The sequence below is a fragment of the Tachypleus tridentatus genome, chromosome 13, assembly GCF_004210375.1.
Source record: "Tachypleus tridentatus isolate NWPU-2018 chromosome 13, ASM421037v1, whole genome shotgun sequence".
Lineage (NCBI taxonomy): Eukaryota > Metazoa > Arthropoda > Merostomata > Xiphosura > Limulidae > Tachypleus > Tachypleus tridentatus.
The window spans coordinates 114,688,704-114,711,799 of record NC_134837.1 but is presented as its reverse complement, the minus strand read 5'-3'; the positions used below and the strand labels follow the sequence as shown (position 1 = coordinate 114,711,799).

General features: G+C 30.5%; 1 protein-coding gene across 2 annotated transcripts in view; it reads left to right on the top strand.

Annotated features, from left to right (window-relative positions):
• LOC143239715 (RNA-binding protein 26-like) overlaps positions 1–23,096 on the top strand; it is an 80,193-nt gene that overhangs the window by 4,132 nt on the left and 52,965 nt on the right. For both annotated transcript variants that reach the window (XM_076481127.1, XM_076481126.1), the window contains exons 2-10: positions 3,830–3,948; positions 8,746–9,014; positions 10,195–10,283; positions 11,826–12,160; positions 16,988–17,209; positions 17,488–17,610; positions 21,678–21,791; positions 22,120–22,329; positions 22,449–22,753. In XM_076481127.1, the coding sequence (XP_076337242.1) occupies positions 3,830–3,948; positions 8,746–9,014; positions 10,195–10,283; positions 11,826–12,160; positions 16,988–17,209; positions 17,488–17,610; positions 21,678–21,791; positions 22,120–22,329; positions 22,449–22,753 (1,786 nt within the window). The remainder of the gene's footprint in view (positions 1–3,829; positions 3,949–8,745; positions 9,015–10,194; positions 10,284–11,825; positions 12,161–16,987; positions 17,210–17,487; positions 17,611–21,677; positions 21,792–22,119; positions 22,330–22,448; positions 22,754–23,096) is intronic.

Below are 23,096 nucleotides of genomic sequence, written 5' to 3'. Positions count from 1 at the left end.
TAATATACTCACTCAGTGATGGACATAAAAGGATTGGTTAGATACTTACACTTACTAATCATAGTAATTAACTGTTTGTTGTCAAGCTGGATGTACTCATTGTAGTAGAGCAAACCTGTACTAAATTAAAATTATAGGAAATAAAACTTATTTTTCCACTTTTTTTGAAATACTTGAGAATTAAAATTTGTTCCAGTAAAACAACTTCATTTGCATAAATCTCTTAGATTTAATTGCAGCATATCTTGAAGGAAAATATTCTGTGAACTTTCTGTTTTTTTCTGAGTATAGCACAAAACTCGTATATCCATTGAATGAAATATGATTTGAACAGAACAACAGTTTGCAACTTTGAACCTCCAGTAAAGTTTTTGTTTTTTATTTTAACAAATTGCTGTTTCTTAACCTTGATTTTTGTGGTGTTTTGTGAGCTCCATGATACAAATATGTCTTACCAGGCTTTGGAATATTTTTTATGTACTTTACGTTTTTATTACTTTTTTAAAGACATCTTGAAAATTTGCTTGTTTGCAATTTCAAAATGAGAATTTAATTATGCAGGTAATTTGGTGGTTATAGCTTGTACAGGGTGTTTGGAAAGTCACTGTGTAGTTTTATAACAGCATTCATTCAGTCTATTTCAAGCCAGCAACTGATAGTGGCATTTAGAAACAAAATAAGAAGGATCCAAGTCTGTATTGATGCCAATGTCATTTTGAGGGTCATTTTCAACATTGTTTATAATTGTCATTCATATTTACCTCCTGTATTCTATATTGAAACATGTCTGTTGATAAATATATAAGTGCATGCTGACTTTCTGAACACCCTGTATTTTTCAAGAGGAGAAATTGCACATTGTTCCAAAATATTTGTCCTTTTGTTGCATAAAATTGGCACCTAATTAGAAAGAAATGGTTCTATGTCAATAAAGCAATTGTCAAACAAATTTTGTGGTAGAATACAAGAGATTAAAAGTTTTCAGAAAAATTATTGGAAAATACAAAAGACATACTTATAAAAATAATTTTGTCTGAACACAAAAAAAATATGACAATTCATGTAAAGAAAGACTTGGAGCAATTGTCCACAATTGAAACATTGTTCAGAAACTTGAACATTTTTAAAAATTAGAGAAAATTCTGGTGGCCAACTTTATTTGATTACCACATTCAAGTCCTATAATGTTTCACAAAGTATGCATCTTATGGTTTATCAAAGCAATGCCAATTTTTTGCAAAATACTGTGTTTATGAATAGGAATGCAACACCAAAAGTTTGTTTAAAGTGAGAGTCAGTGATCATGGAGGTGAGACATTGTCCTTGATCAATAAGTTCCTTTATTTCATATTTGTTAAGTCATAGGCTAGTGATTAAAGATGTAACAAAATTCTTTTCATATTGAGTGAATAATCGCATATTATGATGGGAAAGAATCTTAGCTTGATGTTACATTACTAGAAGGAAAGATGTTTTAACAACTGCCACAATTTAAATTATATTGTGAGATTACAATATGATTGGAAAGTTTTTCTTGGAACAAGATGGGATAGGTTTAATCAGATTGGTGTATAGTTGGCTCATCACATTTTGTTTTGGTGACAAGGCTGCTGTTTGAACAAGAAAAGGAAATTAGAAAAGAATATAAAACTGTTTTTAAAGGTGTTGTGTATTAAATGAAACCTGATAATTTAAAAATAAAGTTGTCTTGCTTATTGTTTCTGTATAGTAAAAAGGCTGCCTGTATTCTACTGTAGTGATAGTAAACAAGGAAAGTACATAGGTATTTTTAGAATCAAATCAAAGATAAAATTTAGTTTTTACAAGAATGTAGAAAGACATAAAAGTGATATATGAAATTTGGAACAAAGAATCATTTTTAGTTTGTTTTTTTGAAAAATAATCAAAAAATAATTTCTAATGTTCCATAACTAATTCAGACAAGTGTAACATGCAGAGATTACATAATTTGTAGAATGTTTGTTGAGTTTCACAGTATTCTATCCAGTAGTAGGGTAGCAAAATAAAGCATAGAATATTTGAGTTGTTTTGTAGTAGGCATGTTAAACTATTCACCAGATTGTCAAGAGGAAGGTACTTTGTGTTTAGACTCGTGAAGTTTAAAACCAGAACTTGCAATTGTTATAGATTATGGTTCTTCCTGAAGTTATACAGGTGCTTTATAAGTAATTTATTCTATTATCTTATGTGCTTATGAGTGAGAAGTTTTATATAAAGATTCTCACCAGTAAAACCATCGGTACATTAATTATTGGTAACTGATTTAGAGATATTGATTGGTTTTGTATGGAGTAAATTCTGATATTGAAAGAGAGAAGATTGTGGGTAGTTCTCTGTATGAAATGGTTAGAGAGCCAATACAAGGAAATGCAACTTTAGATTTATTATTAACCACTGATAAGGATGTAGTTAAAGTGAAGAACAGCTTGTTGAGTAATTAGGTTTGATGTTTTGATACATGTTGAGTTAAAAATAATAGAATTTTTGTTTTTAATTTTCACAGAGCCACTTTTGAGTTACAAATCAAGGTTTATCAGTAGTAACTTGGGAAAAATGAGTTAAAAAGGTGATGTGGGACAGGTTTGGGAAAACGTCTAAAATAAATTACATTTACTACAAGAGAAGCATGTTCCTTAAATATAGGAAAGAATAACAAGGAAGAGCAAACCTGACTGGCTTACTAAAAGAGAAAGAAAAAAAACAGAGTTAAATAGAAGAATGAACTTAGGTTTAAATTGATAAATCACATTCACAGAACTACAGGGAGATTAGATTTAGGAAAGAAATTAGGAAGAGCTTTTGAAAAACACGTGGCTGGTAATGTTGAAACTGACAAGATTTTAAGTATATCAATGGTAAGCTCTTAAAGAAAAGCAAGACCTTCAGTTGAAGACTATGAGATGGCTGAATTTTTAATTGGTCAGTTTGCTTATGTTATAAAATGGAAGTTGTTATTGTTATCTCCTATTTATAAATTCTGTGGGAAATACTGTAACTGACTTGGTGGTGATGAGACAGATTAAGGGGAAAAAAAAAAGGGCACCAGGAGCAGAGAAAGTTCTTACGAAAGTTTTAAATGGGATCGTAAATCAAATATTGTAGCCTTTCCTATTCTTGATGGGGCAGTGAGCAGGTCGCAGATCAAATATTGTAGCCTTTCTTATTCTTGATAGGAGAGTGGGCAGGATGTGAAAGTTTAGACCAGTTATTCTAAGATTTAAATGATAGCTTGAAATCTCTAACATGAAGGATAAGAGATGATTTTATTGGAGCTTATAAGATTATCTTTGGGATCAATAGGATAAAGTCCTCTCATTTCTTTGTAATCTTAAAACAATAGGTTGAAAGGGCATAAGCTGAAGATTGGGAAAAGATGTGCTAGACCCCAGTTAAGATAATTTTATTTTTCCAACAGTGAAATTGACTTCTAGAAAGTGTTTTCATTAACAGTAACAGTGTTTTATACTCTACATAGGTTTAAGAGAGAAACATCTTATATCCCAGAAAATGTAGTGTGAGTTGAAATTTTTTCCTTACTATTCGGTGGATAGGGAAGAGGAGGTTCTTGAAGAACCAAATGGTCATTTGTTGTCAGTAGGTATGGATAACAAACATGGGAGTAACTGAATCTTAAGCATTACATTACAAATATATTAATTTATCTTAATAATCACATTATTCTCTCATTGGTGATTTATAACATTCACTGGAGTATTGCCGTGTGAAACAGTACGTAAGAATATTTTGAGAAAAATATAAAGTTGATAAAACTATGTACATGCAGTAATTAATGTTTTGACTCTTATAGTTGTGAAGCTGACCCTGTTGCTTTGGCAAAGTATGTAATGGCTCTAATAAAAAAGGACAAGCCAGAAAAAGAGTTGAAAGACAACTGTCTGGATCAGTTGGAGGTATTTCTTCAGAAAGGTAAACAAATTGTTAAGGAACTGTATTTTATGTTGTCAGTGCTCTTGAAAGTAGTGTAGCTGGCAAAGTATGAGTGGGATCTAACATTAACACAGTGACTCAATAGATTGTTTTTGTTTTCTTAGCTAATTGTTGATTAAGGGATAATTAAGTGTATTTATACAAATTGTAAAACGGTCAGAGCTATTAAAAATATTTAAAAATGGCTGTAAACAACCAACATGTATGAGAAAACTGCAGTGTGATAATTAGTTCATAAGCCTGTTACAGTAGTTTGTTTTGTTTTGTTTTTCCCCCATATTTCAGTGGGATTCATCGAGTTAAAATAGCCATTAAAAACAGTAAATTCCAGAAGTCTCAGTATTTTATTTCATATTAGGAAATTTAATTATTAACAAAACATAAATCAGAAAACCCAACTCTTCAATAAAATTGTAACAACTAACTCGTGACATTTTCTAAGATATGCAGTTTGTGCGGTGGTCCCGTGCACCATTTTTGTTTTTGGAATTACTAGTTTACACTTACTTCACTCTATCATGTATTCATAACCTATCAAAAGCTCAAAATGTCTCCCACATGGATTTTTCAACCTCTTAATTTAAAAGTGGGAAGATTCCTAGGTTATTTCATTTGTTTCCAGTCTCAAAAGGGGTAAGTGAAAATGTTTAAAACATACTTTTTAGACCCAAATACAATCTGGTTATTAAGCTTGATACATTACAGTGGAACTATGTGATATTGATGGAGTAATTTATAATATTTGGTTATTTAAAAAATGCAAAATAAAACCTAAAAAAAATTGCTTTACATTGTGTAAAATTCAGGAAGCTTTAAGCAAACAAAGTATGGCAAAGAAGTACAAACTTCTTTATAACTGTAAGTAGTAGCAAAGTGTTCTTTGTATTTCTCTATTTACTGTTTTATCTCTTAAAAAATTAAATTTCATACCTTCTTTGTAAATATTAATCATATATGTATGTGTGTATTATATCACAACCACAATGTGACTATTTTACTGAATACTGGTTTACTGGAAAAAAGCCAAGACAGATCTCTGACAGTTTTCTGATGGATAGTCAACATTCAAAAGTCAAAATGCATTACCAATTCGTTTCTTAAAATATTTTAAAACTTGTATTTAAATATATCATGTCTTATATACAAAAGCCATTCAGTGTTTATTGATAATGTGCAAAAGTTTGTGAAGATACTTGTACTATATTAAAAGTTATGGTATGAAATTATAACGAGCACAAAATTATTACGAGGTTTGTCTCTGGGTCTGAGCTAATAGTGAGAGAGTTAAAGCAATTGCAAACATTAGCTAATGGCCAAACCAATTGATTTCAAGTCCTGCCTTTTTAATGTGTCTATTGACATGTGCATGTGATACAAAATAGAATTGTTTTTAGATTTATGACTATAATTACATATTTGTTTTAGAAAGTGATTTTTTTTCATTTCTACATTTTCAAAAAAACAATATGAAGAAAAATATTTTACACTGGTACCTAATGTTAATGCTGGTTATTAATTAAAAATTAAAAGGTTTCACAAGTGAATATTGTATAGAGTTTGAGTGTGTATAGAATAAAATAATTCAAGATTAGAGTGTTAAATGTTATAAGGTATTAAAAGTCATTGTTTTAATGACCGAGTAATGTCTCAAAGTGTGTGTTTTTCTGAAGACAGTTGTTTCTTTCATGTGTGACAGTCAGGTGTTTTATTAATTAGAACCACTAAAATGTTTTTTAATATAAAATGTTTCTGTATTGCATATCTTTCCGTGTATTAAACGCAAGGCTTAATCTAGTTTCTGAAGTAACTGAAGACATAGAACTAAGCTGATCAGGTCAATTGGTTAAAGTTGACGTTTTTTTTTGTCTATTATTTATAAACCCCTTCATTATGCTTATAAATCTTGTTTATTTATTTACTAAAACATTCTTGCAAATTGAAAAAAATCAAATTCATCAAGGCTTAATTATTAATTAGAACTTTCCATTATAAAATATATTGATTTACTTTAACAATGTTCAGCTGGACATTCTATAATGATAATTGTTTAATTTTTGATACGTTTCTTTTTTGATTTGGATGAAGAGAGGAAACTTGTTTCAAAATTATTGCAACTTGAAGCGATTCTTTTCAGTCAAAACTTGTAACACTTCTAAAACTTTAACCTATTAACCCTTTTGCTATGGGTCATGGGTCAAAGACCATGTGATTGCATTTGTTCACTTGTATTAAATTTTATTGAACTGCTATTTTATCAATTTATGTCAATAAATTTGGAATGGAACTGTAGATTATAATTTAAACTTTAATATTATGTAAGAGTTAATTTCTTAATTTATGTTAAATGTTAACACTCCTATGAAAAGTGTTTGATGAATGAATCAAATGAAATGGCAATTTCATTTAAATACAAATTTATTAGTCTAATATTAATAACCTTTCAAGTTGCTCTGGGGCCTATTAGGCCCCACTTTTTTAGGAGTGTTAAAAAAAAACACATCTAAATGTTTAATTTAGTGAGTCGTGTTGAATTCAGCACTTTAAAATTAGATGTTTGTTATGTCAAAATATTGAGTCTTCAGTTCTGGGAAAGTTAGGAACTCATATTACTAATATTGACAAACTAAAATGTAATGTAAAAACCTTGTATCTTTTTATTTCACTGAGATATAGCTTATACAGTGAATCAAACAGTGCCCCTCTTTGCATTCTTGGAAACAGTCCCTTAAATACACTTTCTTTAGTATATGACATGAATAATTAACCAATAGCTTAGAATATCCCCCTATTGGTTTACTGAGCCATTTTCATCTGAGAAAAGGCTACCACGATTTCTCAAACCAAGAGTTCAAAGAGGTAGGTGATGTCTTTAGTCTGCTCATAGTTTCATAATTTTAAAACCTAAATACATCTTAGTTACAAAGTTCAGTAAATAGTTGTATTCTATAGTATTGGTGTAGTTAATTTTTGGTTATTCAACTGTATATATATAAGCTAAAGATCTTTGATATTCTCCATGTGCAAATTTTTAAAGGCTTGGCATCCTATGCCCAATGACAACCAAGTTCAAAGATCATAGCTAGAAGAGAATTGTTTGCTGTACTTCATTGTGTATTAATCTATATTTTAAGAAAAATAAGTTTATTAACTTGTTTGTAAAAATTAATAACCTATATATATAATGTATAATAATTGAAATGTGACTGTATACTTCAAAATATAGTCTGCTAAAACACAACCAAAACAGGGAGGACTAATGGTCAGTTGTATATCACTTGAAACGTAACATTGAGTGCATGCAGACCACATCAATGCTATGTAACGTCAGCTAGGCATGACTGGAAGGTCAATATAATAATAAATATATCTGTTCATATATAGCATTATGAGAGTTAAGTTACTTTGACTAAACATTTGTATTTTCATGTTATAATAATTAGCCATTCCAGCATGAAAAAAACATAATTTATACTTCTTAATTTTTCTTTGATGGTTGTGAGGTTGGTCAAGTGAGAGACACCATATAGTTAGAGTACAGAAAATAAAATATGAAGTCTTGTTGAAAACAAACATTTGAAATTTATTTTGAAGGTTTTAGAGAAAATAATATTTGAGATTTCTAGGATGAAGAATAGTTTTTTTTAATCATAACATGAAATCACTTTGGACTCAAAGTAGTAATGAAACAAATCTTAAATAAAAATATTTCATTAAAAACTGGTTTTTTGTGTACCAAAGAATTGTAATCTTCTCTAAAAGTCTACCAAATGTTATCAAGATACACGTGTTGTATAAAATGTTACAGTACAAATACTTAACATGTTCAAATGAACTTGTATGTTACACTAAGCCTGAAGCAAAAGGGTTAATTACCAAATTAAGATAGACCTGCTTCAGAAGCAGTTTTATAACATGTTTCTGTTTCTTATAAAATCCTAAAATTATGACACTTCTCTAAACATTGTGTAACACAGCTGATTTATTGATGAATATAGTTTATTAAAATACCTGAACAAAAATTGGCATGAAAGATAAAATGATTAAAATAATTTAAGTGGGATTTATAATTTGTTAATCTGATTTTCTGAAATTGAACAAGGGCAAGTAAGTGATTAATTAATGTCTTGCAATTCTCCTAAAAAATCTATTTATCTAACCCATAAGAATATTAAAGTATTAGAGCAAATTTATCCTTCCTTATAAATTTACCAAAATTCACCTAATTTATGGCACTTCTAGGATCAATGTCCATATAAATCTCAACTGTGTTCAGTTGTATCCAAATGCTCTGAATATGTCTTTCATGATTATTAGCATTTCCAGTAATCAATTAATGGCTACATTTTTATGTATTATATGAATTCTTAAGGCCTGATAAAGACATTTGTTATAATTTCACAAAGGGATGTCTTTTTGTTTGTGGTGATACTTCTTATTTGAAACTCCAATATTTGATTTTGTTAACATACCTGTTAACTGTGGTTAACATTTTATATATTTGTTTAATGAGATATTTTAAAATTGTAACTTATTGTGAAATGAATTACTAGTTCACTACCCTCTGCACTTGTGATTCTTAAGTACTAAATTTTGATACCAAAAGATATTGTAAGAAATGGTAGAATTATTTAGTAGAAAGGAAATAAATACAAAATGGTGGTGAAGGTATTAATAGGACTTGAATAAAATTTGTTTTGAGTTTCCACTGAATTGTCATAGTTGCATATGAATAAGAGATGTTTTTAATATATATAAAGTAACATGCTTTAATTACAGAAACAAAAGTTTTTGTGGACCTGTTGTTTGGCACCCTTAACAGCAAGTCATACTTGAAACATCAACAGCTTTCAGGAATACCTGTTCTCCCACCAGTAACAATTCATCCCATAACCACAATTGTCAGTGGTTCTGATAATACCCAAGCACAAACATCAATGCCTAATGGCACTCCTTCAAATGCTAAAGTGGTTATGACCGTAGCAGTTCAACAGCCAACTCCTACTGTGAATGCAAAGCCTGATGTGAGAAAGCTCAAATCAGATACAGTAAGTGACATGCTGTTTGTGTGTTCGTGTACAAGTATGAAATATGAACTTTGTATTACTGATGGGTCAGTGTTTCAGGCAAAAGTTTAAAATGTATTTGTATTTACTTTTTTTTATTTGTATGTTCTTATATGTACAAACTCAGTATAGCTTAAATTTGTATGTTCTTATACATACAAACTCAGTATGGCAGAGATTTGTATGTTCTTATGCATACAAACTTGGTATGGCTTAGATTTGTATGTTCTTATATTAGAATTTGGAACATGTTTTTACAATAAAGCTACAGGCCACCTCTAGATCCTGGTAACATCCAACAAGGAATCAGAATGCACATTAAGAATGACTTAATTGTTTTGGGAGTGGTACTAGCACGTTGGGGGCCCTAAGTAGAAATGTCTTTGGATATCATCATCTATATTGCAATATTTCTCCAAACAAAACACACGCAATCACAACACATACTAATACATCTGTTAAAGAACCTTTTCTGAAGACACTAACCCCACAGTGCTGGTATTTGTGTCAGATGTTTCAAGCTCTCTAATTAGAAGCTCCCCTCCATTGACACAGTGGTACGTCTGCAGACTCACACTTTTAGAAACCAGGTTTCGATACCCATGGTGGGCACAACACTGGTAGCCCATTGTGTAGATTTGTGCTTAATTCCAATCAATCTGTAATTAGAAATCAATCAGTCAAGTATGCTTGATTTGCAAGTGTTTTGCTGCTACAATTTCCAAACATTTATTTATAATTTAAGGATGGGTTTTTAATAATTTCTATTGAAAATACTTTTTAAAATAAATACAATAATTAATAAGACAAAACTAATAAATCTCATGAAAATAAAAATATCCATAAATAGATAATCCCTTGGGCTGCTTAGTCTGTGTATGCCTAGACTGCTGCTAAATAGTTTCATATTCCTCTGACAATGTTTTATGGTATGAGAATAACAGTTTTGTAAATTCATTGTACATGGATAATTGTTTCTTCTATTTTCCCAAAGATAACTTTACTGATTTCTCCTTTAAGTTTATGAATTTTGGATTATTTTAAGCTATTATTAGCTATGAGTCAAATTAAGGAAAGAATTAACATTAATACGTGTGTGTGTGTGTGCAATGAAACTTCACACAGAACTACCTTTGTAAAACAATATTTTATTTTTAAATAGACCTTAGATGGTGAGAACAGGGAATCCAGAAGGCCAGGTCTCAAGAACCGTAGTCGAAGTCGTAGTCCTATTGGACGAAGTAACAAAAGGTATTCTTTGAATTTAAAACTTGTGTGTGTATTACATTCAAAACTTGCATATGTATTGCAATCCAAACTCATGCATTATATTTAAAACTTGTGCATGTATTATATTTCCATTTGTGGATGTTTATACTTAGATGTGCATGTTAATTTGTTTCATTCATCCTAGTTTAAACTATTATAATCAGTGAAAATGCAATTCAAATATTTTATTTTAGATTTAACTATTCACTAAACTTTCTTCTGTTATTATGTGGCTCTCATCTTGTGTGATCATTTTTCACCACTTTTAATTATTGGATGAATTTTTGTACAAGGTTATTCTTTCTCTCAAAACTTTTTGACTTGTGTCTCCATATTACTTTATTTTTAACCTCTATCACCATCAGTTTCTTGTCCATTGTTATTATGTATTATATTACTTGATTTTTCTAATTTTTCAGTTGTTGCTCTTTCATAATCATTGTTCTAATACTTGCCTTATTTCACGATTCTTGGGACTGGCATGGTCAGGTGGTTGGGGTGGTCATCTCACAAGCTGAGGGTCACAGGTTTGAATTTGTCCCACCAAACATGTTTGACATTTCAGCCATGAGAGCTTATAATATGATGGTCAGTCCCACTATTCATTGGTAAAGAATAGCCCAAGCGTTGGTGGTGGGTGATGTTGACTAGCTGCTATCCCTCTAATCTTTCACTGCTAAATTAGGGGCAGCTAGTGCAGATAGCCCTCTTGTAGTTTTGTGTGAATTTCAGAAAACAGTCATTATTCTAAACATCCATCATCAGCATGTTTTAGTTGTTAATATGGTACTTGCCTTGTTTTGTTGTCTTTATCAGTATGCACCTCTTATTTTCATTATGTTTAACAGTGCTTGCATTATCTTACTATCCTTTAACCTTTATCGTCAATGAATCTCTAGTTTATTGCTTTAAGTACTTGTCTTATTTCACTGTTATTAAATTTCATAATAATCAGCCTCTTGCATATTGTGATATTGTTCTGATTCACCTTGTTTAGTTATTACAAAATATATCTTTATTTTATCAATTTTTTTAAAAATTCTCATGTACATCGTGAGCATACTTCATGTTTCTTGGTCATAAACTTGTGATAATTTTCTGGCATGGTATTGTAAAGGATATATACTACAAGGATTATTCTATAGGGGCTATACCTGATTGTCCTTATTTTTCTGTCAATATGCTGAGGTGAAGTTATGCTTATTTATGAGGATTGGTACAATAACTTGTAGGATTTAGTATGAGTTGTGTATTTTTTCCATTGTATATGGTTGATGAATTTCATAGAACTTGATGCATTTTGTGAAATGTTCAGAAAGGTTATTTCCTCAAAAGGTTAATGGTGGGTGACTTTGCCTTTTGTTTTCAAAACACTACTATATATAAAAAACACAATTAAAAATATGAAACCAAAAGAGAAAAGACTTGTTTACAATGAAGAATGAAAGCTAAAACTCAGTTCTGGTAACCCTTTATCTTCACCTTTTGAAGAAAATGTTACATTTGGAACCATTTTCTTTCCAGAGATCCAGATGATAGAAGAAGTCGTAGGTACATGGACGATGATCGACGTAGAAGACCATATCCTAGCCATAGATATGACAATAGATACAGAGATTTCAAAAATCATAGGCCTCCCTTATCCATTGATCGTGATAGGGATAGGGATAGAGAACCTAGACCAAACAGGGACAGAGAATTTGGTAACAAAGATCGTTCTGCTGTTGACAGAAGTAGAAGTAGAAGCAGGTCCAGAAGTTGGAGCCGTTCAAGATCGAGGTCACGATCCTGTTCTCCATCATCATCAGGATCAAGATCCAGGAGCCGGTCTCGATCATTCTCTAGAGACAGATTAAGAGGTAGTATATTTTTTTTTAAGAATGATCATTCTGAAGTGTTTCAACTAATAAAATTTTGCAGTGAAACTCTGACTTCTCCATACTTGGATTTGTATTTCCTCCCTTCACTGTTATTCAGAACGAAAGCCTGGAAAGATGTGTGATGTTTAAGTTAAGCACTATTCTTCCTTTTGGAATGAATGATGAGTTCTCTTTTCTATAACTTTATAATCTCTACTTATACTTCATCTACACTTTCTCACCATGTAAGTTTGTTTGCACCATATTATTATTCAGTGTATGTACTCCATTACCTCCTTAGTTTGATCACTTTAGTTACCCACAATTGTTCTATTTATATTCATTTGTTTGTTTGATTTCTCTTTACAAACATTTTTTACCCTTATATTAAATTCCCATACCTTCTGTTATTGTATCTCTTTGAACAGTATTATTCAATGCACACATTCATTCTCTCGTTGAATTCATTTCCTCACATTGTTACCTGATTCATATTCTGTTTTTCCATGTTTTTTTTAACTGTATGTTTAAAATATATTATGAACCAAAACACATTAACGTGAAATTTAATTTTTTTTTTTATTTACACTGCACATTTTTTAGGGATCCCAGGGTACAAGTTACAATGTGGGATTATAAAATGTATCCTAGGTTTTGGAGGTGACTGTGGAAGTAGGACCCACATTGCAGTGAGGGTGCACCATCTGTCAGTCTTAACCTCCAATTTGCTGGTCTCACATAAGAAAATTAGAAATTAGGAGAGTGAGATGTGATAGTTTGCTGTGACTGTCGTGCTTTTATATGCAGCTTGAGGTGTACATCCACATAAAGTAGTGCCAAGTTCTCAGATGACCTTATGTTTAACTAAAAAATTTTAGTAATTTTTAATAGAATTTCTCTGACTTTATTTTCTTTGTATTTATTTAACACATTTTTGTATTATCACTTTGCTGATGTCGTGTTAATTAGTGCCTCTACCATATTGGGGTAGATTGCTTACTTCAAGAAGTAAGTTTTATCTTACCAACAAATACAACAAATGTATTTATTTTTTTCTAACTTGAGAGAACAGTCATTTTCCACAACTGTCTGCAGGCAGTGAAGGGTGATATAGATGTGGGACATTGTGGGCTTTAGCACCCACATTTCACTCTCCTAATTTCTAATTTGCTAATGTGAGACAAGCAAATTGGAGGTTAAGACTGATAGACAGTGTATCCTCACTGCAGTGTGGATCCTACTTCCACAGTCACTTCCAAAATCTAGGATACATTTTATAATCCCACATTGTAACTTGAACCCTGGGGTTCTGTTTTTTTTTTAATGTGCAGTGTAATTAAAACATTTTTTTTTAATTTCATGTTAATGTATTTTGGTTTATGGCTTGAATATTTTATGATTATAATCCACATACACACATTTACAAAAACAAGGAAAAACAATATGAATTCAGGTAACAATGAGGAAATGGATTCAACGAGAGAATGAATGTGTGCATTGAATAATACTGTTCAAAAAGATACAATAACAGAAGGTATGGGAATTTAATATAAGGTAAAAAAGGTCTGTAAAGAGAAATCAAACAAACAAAGAATATAAGTAGAACAATTGTGGGTAACTAAAGTGATCAAATTAAGGAGGTAAAGGAGTATATACACTGAATAATAATATGGTGCAAACAAATTTTCATTGTTAGAATCTACAGTCAATTGAAGCTGTTTTGGGTAAATAATAATTTTCTGTTACAACCTACAGTCAGTTGAAGCTGCTTAGGAGAAATATTATTAATTTTCTGTTACAATCTACAGTCAACTGAAGCTGTTTGGGATAAACAATATTAATTTTGTTACAATCTACAATTGTGCTAGAAAAGAGGAAAACAATTTTATATTTTTTACATTGGTTATAAGGATGGTGAAATGAACAGAGTTTAATGTCAATATGGTGAATATAAGGAATAAGGTATAAAGTTTCACTTGGAAAATATGCACTCAGAGTAGTCAGACTTTTAACTTTATAAATTCAGAGAAAATGTTCAGTGAAAAATGATTTTTGTCTACAAAAGCCTTGTTATTCCTACTAAAAAGTTTGCCAATTTTTTGAAAGTACAGTAGTTATAATATGTATGGCTTTATGGGTATGTAATGGTGACATATTTGATTAAAACAATCATGCTTGTGTATAGAGGATTAAGTGGAGCATTAGATTTTTCTAAAAGTAATTTCATATATATCATTTTTGTAGAAATTATTTTAGTTAAAACATATGAGCAGTCAGAACAAAGTGTGCCATAATCTTGCCTGTTTCACTTCAACCCTTTTGTCATGGGTCATAGCTCAAAGGCTATGTCATCCCATTTGCTCACTTGCATTCAAAATTTTAATGAACTACTATTTTATGAATTTATTTATTGTACATTATAATTCAAACATTAATATTACATGAGTTAATTTCTTAATTTAAAATATTAAAAGAACACACCAAAATACAGATTTTAATGGATAATGTAGCATGCTGAATGCAACACTTTAAAATTAGATGTTTGTAATGTCAAATTACTAATATTGACATGCTATAATATAAAATAACAACCTTATATCTTTTTACTTTGCCACATTATAGCTTATGTACTGAATCAGACACAGTGGCTCTGTTCAACTCTTTCCATTTTTGGAAATGGTCTCTCAAATACACTTACAACAGTATATGACATGTGAATAACCAATTAACATTACAGAATGTTCCCAGAGAGGTTTCCTCAGCCATTTTAATCTGTGAAAAGGTTACCAAGTTCTTTTGATCCATGTTTTCGAAGAGCTAGGTTGATTGTGCCTTTAGTCTGCTTGGTGTTTCATTTGTTTTAAGATCCAAATACATTAGTTGCTGAGCTTAATAAAGTATAATAGAAGTTTGTGGTATTAGTGTAGTTATTAATTATTTTTTAGTTATAGTATAGTAGAATTCTGTGGTATTAGTGTAGTTATCAGTGACTTTTTGGTTATAGTTTAGTAGAATTCTATGGTATTAGTGTAGTTATTAATGATTTTTTGATTATAGTGTAGTAGAGTTCTGTGGTATTAGGGTAATTAATGATTTTTTGGTTATAGTATGGTAGAATTCTGTGGTATTAGTGTAGTTATTGATTTTTTTTGTTATAGAATAGTAGAATTCCATGATATTAGTGTAGTTATTAATTTTTTTTTTATATAGGAGAATTCTATGGTATTAGTGTAGTTATCAGTGATGTTTTTGGTTATAGTATAGTAGAATTCTATTGTATTAGTGTAGTTATTAATGATTTTGGTTATTTCACTGTGTGTGTGTGTATAAAGCTGAGAAAAATTGATATCCTCCACATCTGGAATTGTAAAAGGCTTAGCAAGAAGAGATGACTGTTTGCTTAACCTCTTGTTTTATTGTTCTATATTTTAAGTAAAATAAGTTTAATAATTTATTTCTAAATAGTAATAATAGATATACATTGTATATAGAATGTATGACAATAGAAATGTGACTATATATTACAAAATACTAGTCCTCTAAAACACAGCCAGTACTGGGAAGACTGAAGGTCAGTTTTATATTACTGGATATGTACGTACCATAAGTGCATGTACACTGTATCAATGCATGCTATGTAATGTTCAGTAGGCATGACGGGAAGGTCAATATAATAAAAATGATATATATATAAAAATATATCTTATGAGACTTAAGTTACTTAGGCTAAACATTTGTATTTTTGTGTTATAATATGTAGTCATTCTAGCATGATAAAAGCATAGTTTATATTTATTTCCTTTTTTTTATGGTGGTTACATAGTTGAAAGTAACAGACCCTACATAGAGTATAGAAAGAAACAAAATCTAAAGTCTCTAAAAATAGATATTTGAAATGTATTTAGGGGTTTTGAAATTGTTGGGATGAAAAATAGTGATTTTTTTAATTATAACATGAAATCACTTTGCACTCAGACTAGTAATGAAACAGACTCTATTTTCACAAACAAATCTTTAATAAAATTATTTCATTAAAAAAACTGATATTTTGTATACAAAATACTTGTAATCTTTATTAAACGTCTTCAAAATTTTGTGAAGATATGCTGTATCAGAAGTAATAGTGCAAATACTTAATGTGTGAAAAAGTGTAGATGTACTCGAAGCGGAAGGGTTAATACAGAGAATGTTGTTGCTAATTATGTCTAAACAATGACTGTTGTTTTACTTCATCATCCAGTGACTGATTTCCTCATTGTAGTTAAACCATATCAGTGATGATAGAAATAAATAAATAAAGAAGAAAATATGAGCTACAGTATTTTTAGTCATATAAAAGTTAACTGTTAAAGTGAAATCTGACTAAAGCTTAAAGCCTTTCAGCTGCAATACCTTATGAAACTTCATCTCATATTTCTGTTCACATATAATTCTTGTTTCTCTACTTCCTCTAGTATTGTTCTTCTATTTCCAACTGCTTGCTTAATATTTTATCTCCATCTCACCTGTATTCTTTCTATGAGCCTTTCTCTGATTGGTATTTGCTGCACATATTTTTTTTAATTCCTCTTTTCATCTGTCTGTTTGGCATGCCCATTGCTCCTGAACTGTTTCTAAATTCCAGTACACAATGTACTCCAAGACTTCCCCATATAGTCTCGCTTCTTATTTTCTCTTGTAAGTAGTGCCACATGAATTTAAAAAAATAATTGGTGAGTAGTTGAAAACAGTAACAATATTATTTTGTATCTTTATCATAATTTAAGATGTAATATCCATTTCATGTCATAATTTAAGATGATGTGGTATCTATATGCTATATGTTAGTACATGCAAGAAAGAGCTCCAGAGATTCCACTGGTCGTGGTGGTAGTCCTCAGCACCAAGTAGATCATGGAGATACAGATTATCGAGTTCCTCCTCACAGCACAGGTCCAAATTCAATCATCACAGTACCTGATCCAGTGTGTACTGCAGCATCAGTTGTGCCACCTATCAGTATCAACCAATACCCTACACAAGGAGCTAAACGTTGTAGAGATTTTGATGGTACATACTCTAAAACATACTTTTAAAATATTGTAATGAATACTGTTTATTCTTAAAAGCAAGAGTCATACATAAATTTGAAAGTTATTTTCATTGACAAATGTTATAAATTCAAGAATGTTCTTTAATATTTGTAACTTTCTGTTGTAGACATAATTTTGATAATAAAGCATTAATTTTTTAAAGCTTTTGGGGTTGTTGTATCATTAACACTGAGCTAAATGTAGTGTGCAACCTTCTGTTTGTCAGCCATTGATATTGGTTTTAATTTTCAACAGAAAAGGGATACTGTATGCAAGGAGATATGTGCCCATATGACCATGGGACTGACCCTGTAGTGGTTGAAGATGTTTCTTTACTTGGATTTGGACCTTCAACCAGCAGTGCACCTCACCAGCAAGGTAGGTAACAAAAGTGTGGTAATCTTGAGAAGAATAGCTCTACATACTGTGGTTTCTACTGTTACTTGTGTAACAAATTTTACACACATACTAAGTGGATCCTGAAGTTGTGCACTTGGGTACTATTACATATCCATGTGTGTGTGTGTGAGAGAGTATTGTGTTTTTGTGAGGCAATCTAGGGAATAACCACATAGCTAAGATTATGTGATTGCTATAGCACCAAGAACAAAGAACCTAGAAACATGAAAGTTTGTACCCATTCTCACTGGGCCTTGAGTGTGTGTGTACTTGTGTATTCTTACTTATCCATGTGTATGTGCACGAGTATGTATTTTGTGAGGAAAGCTAGTGAAAAACCACTTAGGAAAGAATATTTGACTACTATATCACCAAGAACAAAGAACTTAGAAACCTGAAATTTTGCACCCACTCTAAGTGAACCTTAAGGGTGTGCACCTGGGTATTATTATTTATCCATGTGTGTAAATGTTTAAGGATGGTAAGCTAGTGAAAAATCACATAGGAAAGAATGTGGCTACCATAGTACCAAGAACAAAGAACCTAGAAACTTGAAATTTTAAAGCAATACGTACTGGATCCAGAGGGTATGTACCTGGGTATTATTACTTATTTTATCCACATGTGCACAAACATGCACTTGTTCATTTTTTTTAATTAGGCAATCTAGCAAACAAATCACTTGTTGGTGTGTTTTGACAAAAATCATGTTATCTAATCAAAAATGCCCTAGGTGTGAAAAAAGGTGCAGCCTAAAATGATTGATTTTGTAACTTAAATGAAATCAGCATTGACGGCTGCACTGGTAGTTACACTTGTAGCAATGATAAGAATTTTTCAACAAGTGTTCATTGATTATCATTTAGCTAACTAGGTCATGTTTGTTATTTAACTTAGGGCATGGTGGTGGGTGAAACAAAATGAATGAACATGTACTGTAATGTGCTTATCAATGCTGTAAGTGTAGCTACCAGTTTTGATTTCATTCCTTCAAGTTACCTGCTTAATTCTTTCTTTTTAACACCTAAGGTGTTTTTGATTAGATTAAGTTGATGGAATGGAATGTTTCATAACTGTCCAATAGGTTAGTTATTTTGTATATATATATATATGTGTGTGTGTGTGTGTGTGTGTGCGTATTTACTTTTGTTAACTCCTATTGGAAAGTAATGGGACATTTGAAATTTGTAGTTGCTCTTTTGTCATCTGTTCTACAGTGACTTCCTCAAAACTATGAGCTAATACAGAATTCTGTACTAAGAGAAGCTGCATGGTGTACCATTCCAAGAAATTATAGATAATATACTACATAAAAATCATTTAAGTGGTCAGAAAAAATGAAATAGTGTGACTTGTATTTTCATGAAATCAGTTTACAACAAAATAAATTAAGATATATTGATATATTTGTTTTTGATTTAAGGAACTACTTATGCATTCAGTAGTTTTTCTGATAACTTTCACCATATAATATATTTTACAATATACCCTATCTGTGATACTTCAGCAACTGAGTATTAGATCAGTACTATTTGTTAAAGTTTGTACTTGATTAGTGTCTATGGTACACATATCTTTAATAACCAACCACTGTGTACCAAACTAGTATATCAGCTATTTAGTACTAGATTAACTGTTTCAACATGGGCCTGGTCCATTTGACCGATACGTGACTTCTTTGTACTCATTTAAAGTGTTTGTAGATTTGGTACTACTAGTTTCATGTTATAATATGAACACCTTCACAAAATTTGGCAATATTTCAGTAAACATTACAAGTCTTTCATTTACAAGAAGTCTTATTTTAAGTGAAAATAAATTAAAATAAAGAATTGTTTATAAGTATATTGAGTATTTGTTTTAAATAGTTCATCTCAAAAATCTGATATTATATGTATAATCTCTGAAACTTCCTAAATATATGTTTTCGTTCAGTAAAACTATATTCTCTATTTTTTTTATCCTAGTTCTATACAGCGTTGTTTAATTTAACTGACTTCATAATTCTGAAAAAAAAAACTGACTTCATAATTCTGAAAAAAAAATGGATATAAATTTAAATTACTCTTTTTTTTGTCTTTCTAGAATTATTTCAGCTTGTGACATTGCACTATGTTTATCTTAAGTAACTTTATACATCTATAAATAATTTTATTGCAAATCACTTGGGGAATATGTTATGCTACTGAATATGTTATGTTACCTGTGAACTGCTTGCATGCCTACTGGAATATTTTTCTTATTATTTATTTTACCTTATCTGGCACATCCCTATTTTTACATTTTATTTCTATAATAATAAATAAAGAATAAACATGAATACAAGACATAAAGTACTTACCTGCATCATTCTTTTTATGCTGTTAACTGTTGATGACACCTAACCTGACTTTTATACTAATGCTAGTAATACATCAAATAAGTTTTATTTAATTAAATAATGCATCAAAGAACATAGAATAATTATGTGAGAAAAACAAACAGTTGTTCTTAACTACCATATTTTTTCTGGGTTTCTAACTATGCGACAAAAACCATTGCAAATTCATCCAAACCAATCATCATCTTTCTCATGGGCACAAAGCTTAAAATGGTAGTGAAATTGGCAAATCTCCATTCAGAAAACAATGTATTTATAATACATCATTTTACATATGAAAACCTTGGTTTTATGTTGATTATAAATACTATAGAATTTAACGTAAGAGAGAACTGTTAATGTATTCTGAGAGAGAGGATTTGATGGGTGGGTATGACAAGATAAGTCTAATTTTGTATTTGATGTGTCTATAACCAGACAGAATTGAAGGATATAAAAATCAGAGTTTGGCTGAGCAATGATGATTTTAGTGTGTAATTTGTGTTAAATTTTGTACTCATTGGAAGTCTAGTTTATAAAATGAAGAGGAGATGCCTCAAGAAGATGTCATTTCTCATGCTAGAGGAAATTCAGGACTTTGTAAAAGTATTGCCGTGTAAAATTTAGAACTTAAAATATATATATATATATTGATAAAGTATGAATTATTAGCTGTTATATAGTTTAACATAAACAAAAAGTAGTTTAATAATATAAGTCACTAAAACCTCTTGAATGTGTAGAAAATATCTGATCTTAATAGTATTTGTTAAAAAGTCCTTGTTTTTTTCTATTTTTTGTTTATAATAAAGTACTGTTGAATTCTTTTATTTTTTGACAAGTTTTTCAGCATGTTTTTTTTTTCAGTTTTTAGTTTATTTTTTATTTAGTCTGCACAGATTACCTGTTATGTTTTACTCTAGTGGTCCCATTACTATGCTAATTAAAATTATTTCTAATTTGAATATTTAAATATATATCAGTTTTGCTGTGAATGTTGATAATCTGAAAATGGATTGTGATTTAGTGTTAGTAATTAGTTTTATTTTCATTGAAATAAGGTATTCTATGGTGTGTAATATCACTGAGGTCTTCTGAGCATTATGGTGGTTTCAAGGATGCACAAGTCTTATGTACCTGATTATGATTTGATATTTTTTATTAAAATTATGATTATAATCTCAAAACTTTTCTGAAAACTAGGGTCACAGATAGGATTCGAAATCTACTTATTTACATTCTGTTTGTCTTTATCAAACTATTTACAACAACTCAAACACTCAAGCTTGAACAGTTTTATTAATACTGTTATCTTGCCTTATAAACCTTTGAATCAAATCATCACCATCAGCCAGTAAGAAATTATAAGAAACTATACTTGAATACAGGCAACTTTTTACCAGGTATAATGTAGAATTTATTTTGATTTAAATTTTCAGGCAATAAGGTTAAGTGTCACTACTAAAAGAAGAAAAAATAGAGGATACAAGTCATATCCATACAGAAATGGTCAATTGTCTTTTTTATAAATTGTAATCTAATTTTAATGTGCCATTTGATAATTATGTCAAAATATTTCATTATACTTTTCATGTGATTAATGTTTTGAAATTTATTGTTGTAACATTCATGTGTGTGATTTTTTCTGTATTTGTATTGGTAAGATTGTTTTTGTAAAACCTTTTAGTTCCTCCACCTCCTGGAATTTGTCCAACTGTTTTACCAACAATTGGACAACCACCACCACCCCCTGGTCCTCCACTTCCACCTGGGGTATCTCCTCATCCTCCTCCACAACCTGGTAAGTAAACTGTTTAGTACAATGCAAAGAATGGCATTCAAAATGTATCATGATTTTTATATTAATCTCACTTAGCTGATTTCTAATAGAATAATATTAGAAAAAATGTTACCTTTGTTATCTAATTTCATAATATTTAATACCAGAGTAATGATTTATATAATTGTTGTAACTAAATATTTTGTAGAAGTGTTTTAAGTTGATATTTGAAACTGTAAATATTTTTGTATGCAACTTTTTATAATTTTCACTTTTATTTTGTGGATGTTTATTAGTTCTTTAGGTTTTTCTTTTGTAAAGAAACTGATCAAACTTTCTACCTTTAAAGACTCATACATTCCTGAACCGTACAATCCTGAAGCCCCAGGAATTAAAAGAAATCCTCGTATGCATCAACCTTTCTGGGGTCCGCCATCCACTGGAATGCCTTCTTTGAGGTTACCAGTATCCCGTGTTCCTCCTCCAATGTTCCATCCTCCTCCACCACCACAGAGAACACGTGAATTAATTGGTGTTCCTACAATTGACAATCCTATAGGTAGGTTTCAGAAAATAATGAATAGTGATAACACATTTATGGAAATTAATGCAATGATTAAATATTGTGCTTGCCTGTATCCAACTGACTTTTAATCAGATATTTTCTCCCTAATCTAGAAGTATCAAAAGTGTCTACAGAAAGTTCTACAGCTTTTGAGCCTGAAACACCTCGAAGCATAGTTGTTACAGCATCACAAAGCAGTATTAGCACAGATGTTGTCTCCTCTGTATCTGTTCAACCTAGTGTTGATTCAAATATAAAGAGACGACCATTTGACTATACTCGATTGGGTCCAAAAAAATCTTTTCAGCCAGTCCAGGAAAGGTGTACTCTTGAAGTGAGAAAGGTTCCCAGACATCTTAATACCATAACACAGCTAAATGGACATTTCTCCAAGTTTGGGAACATTGTTAACCTTCAGGTACATAACATCACATTTCTAAAATAATCTGTAGAAAGGCAAGGCATACTTTAAGTTCTGTTAGTACTGAAAAAAAGGGACAGATGTAAAAAAAACAGATCTTTCTGTGCATCTAATAACCTTGGTGCTACTAATTTCAAATTACAATGCTTGGATCAATTATTAATATTTTTATTTATTTTTCTTGCAGCAATTTTAATACAGTGTATTTTAATAATGACTATTGTAGTGTATAAGCCAGTAGCAGACTGGATCAAGTAGCTTATTAAAGTTTCCAGCTGTCTTGAAGGAGTGTAGACGTACACCTTTTTTTTTATAATGAGCTGTTATAAGCATTAAGAAA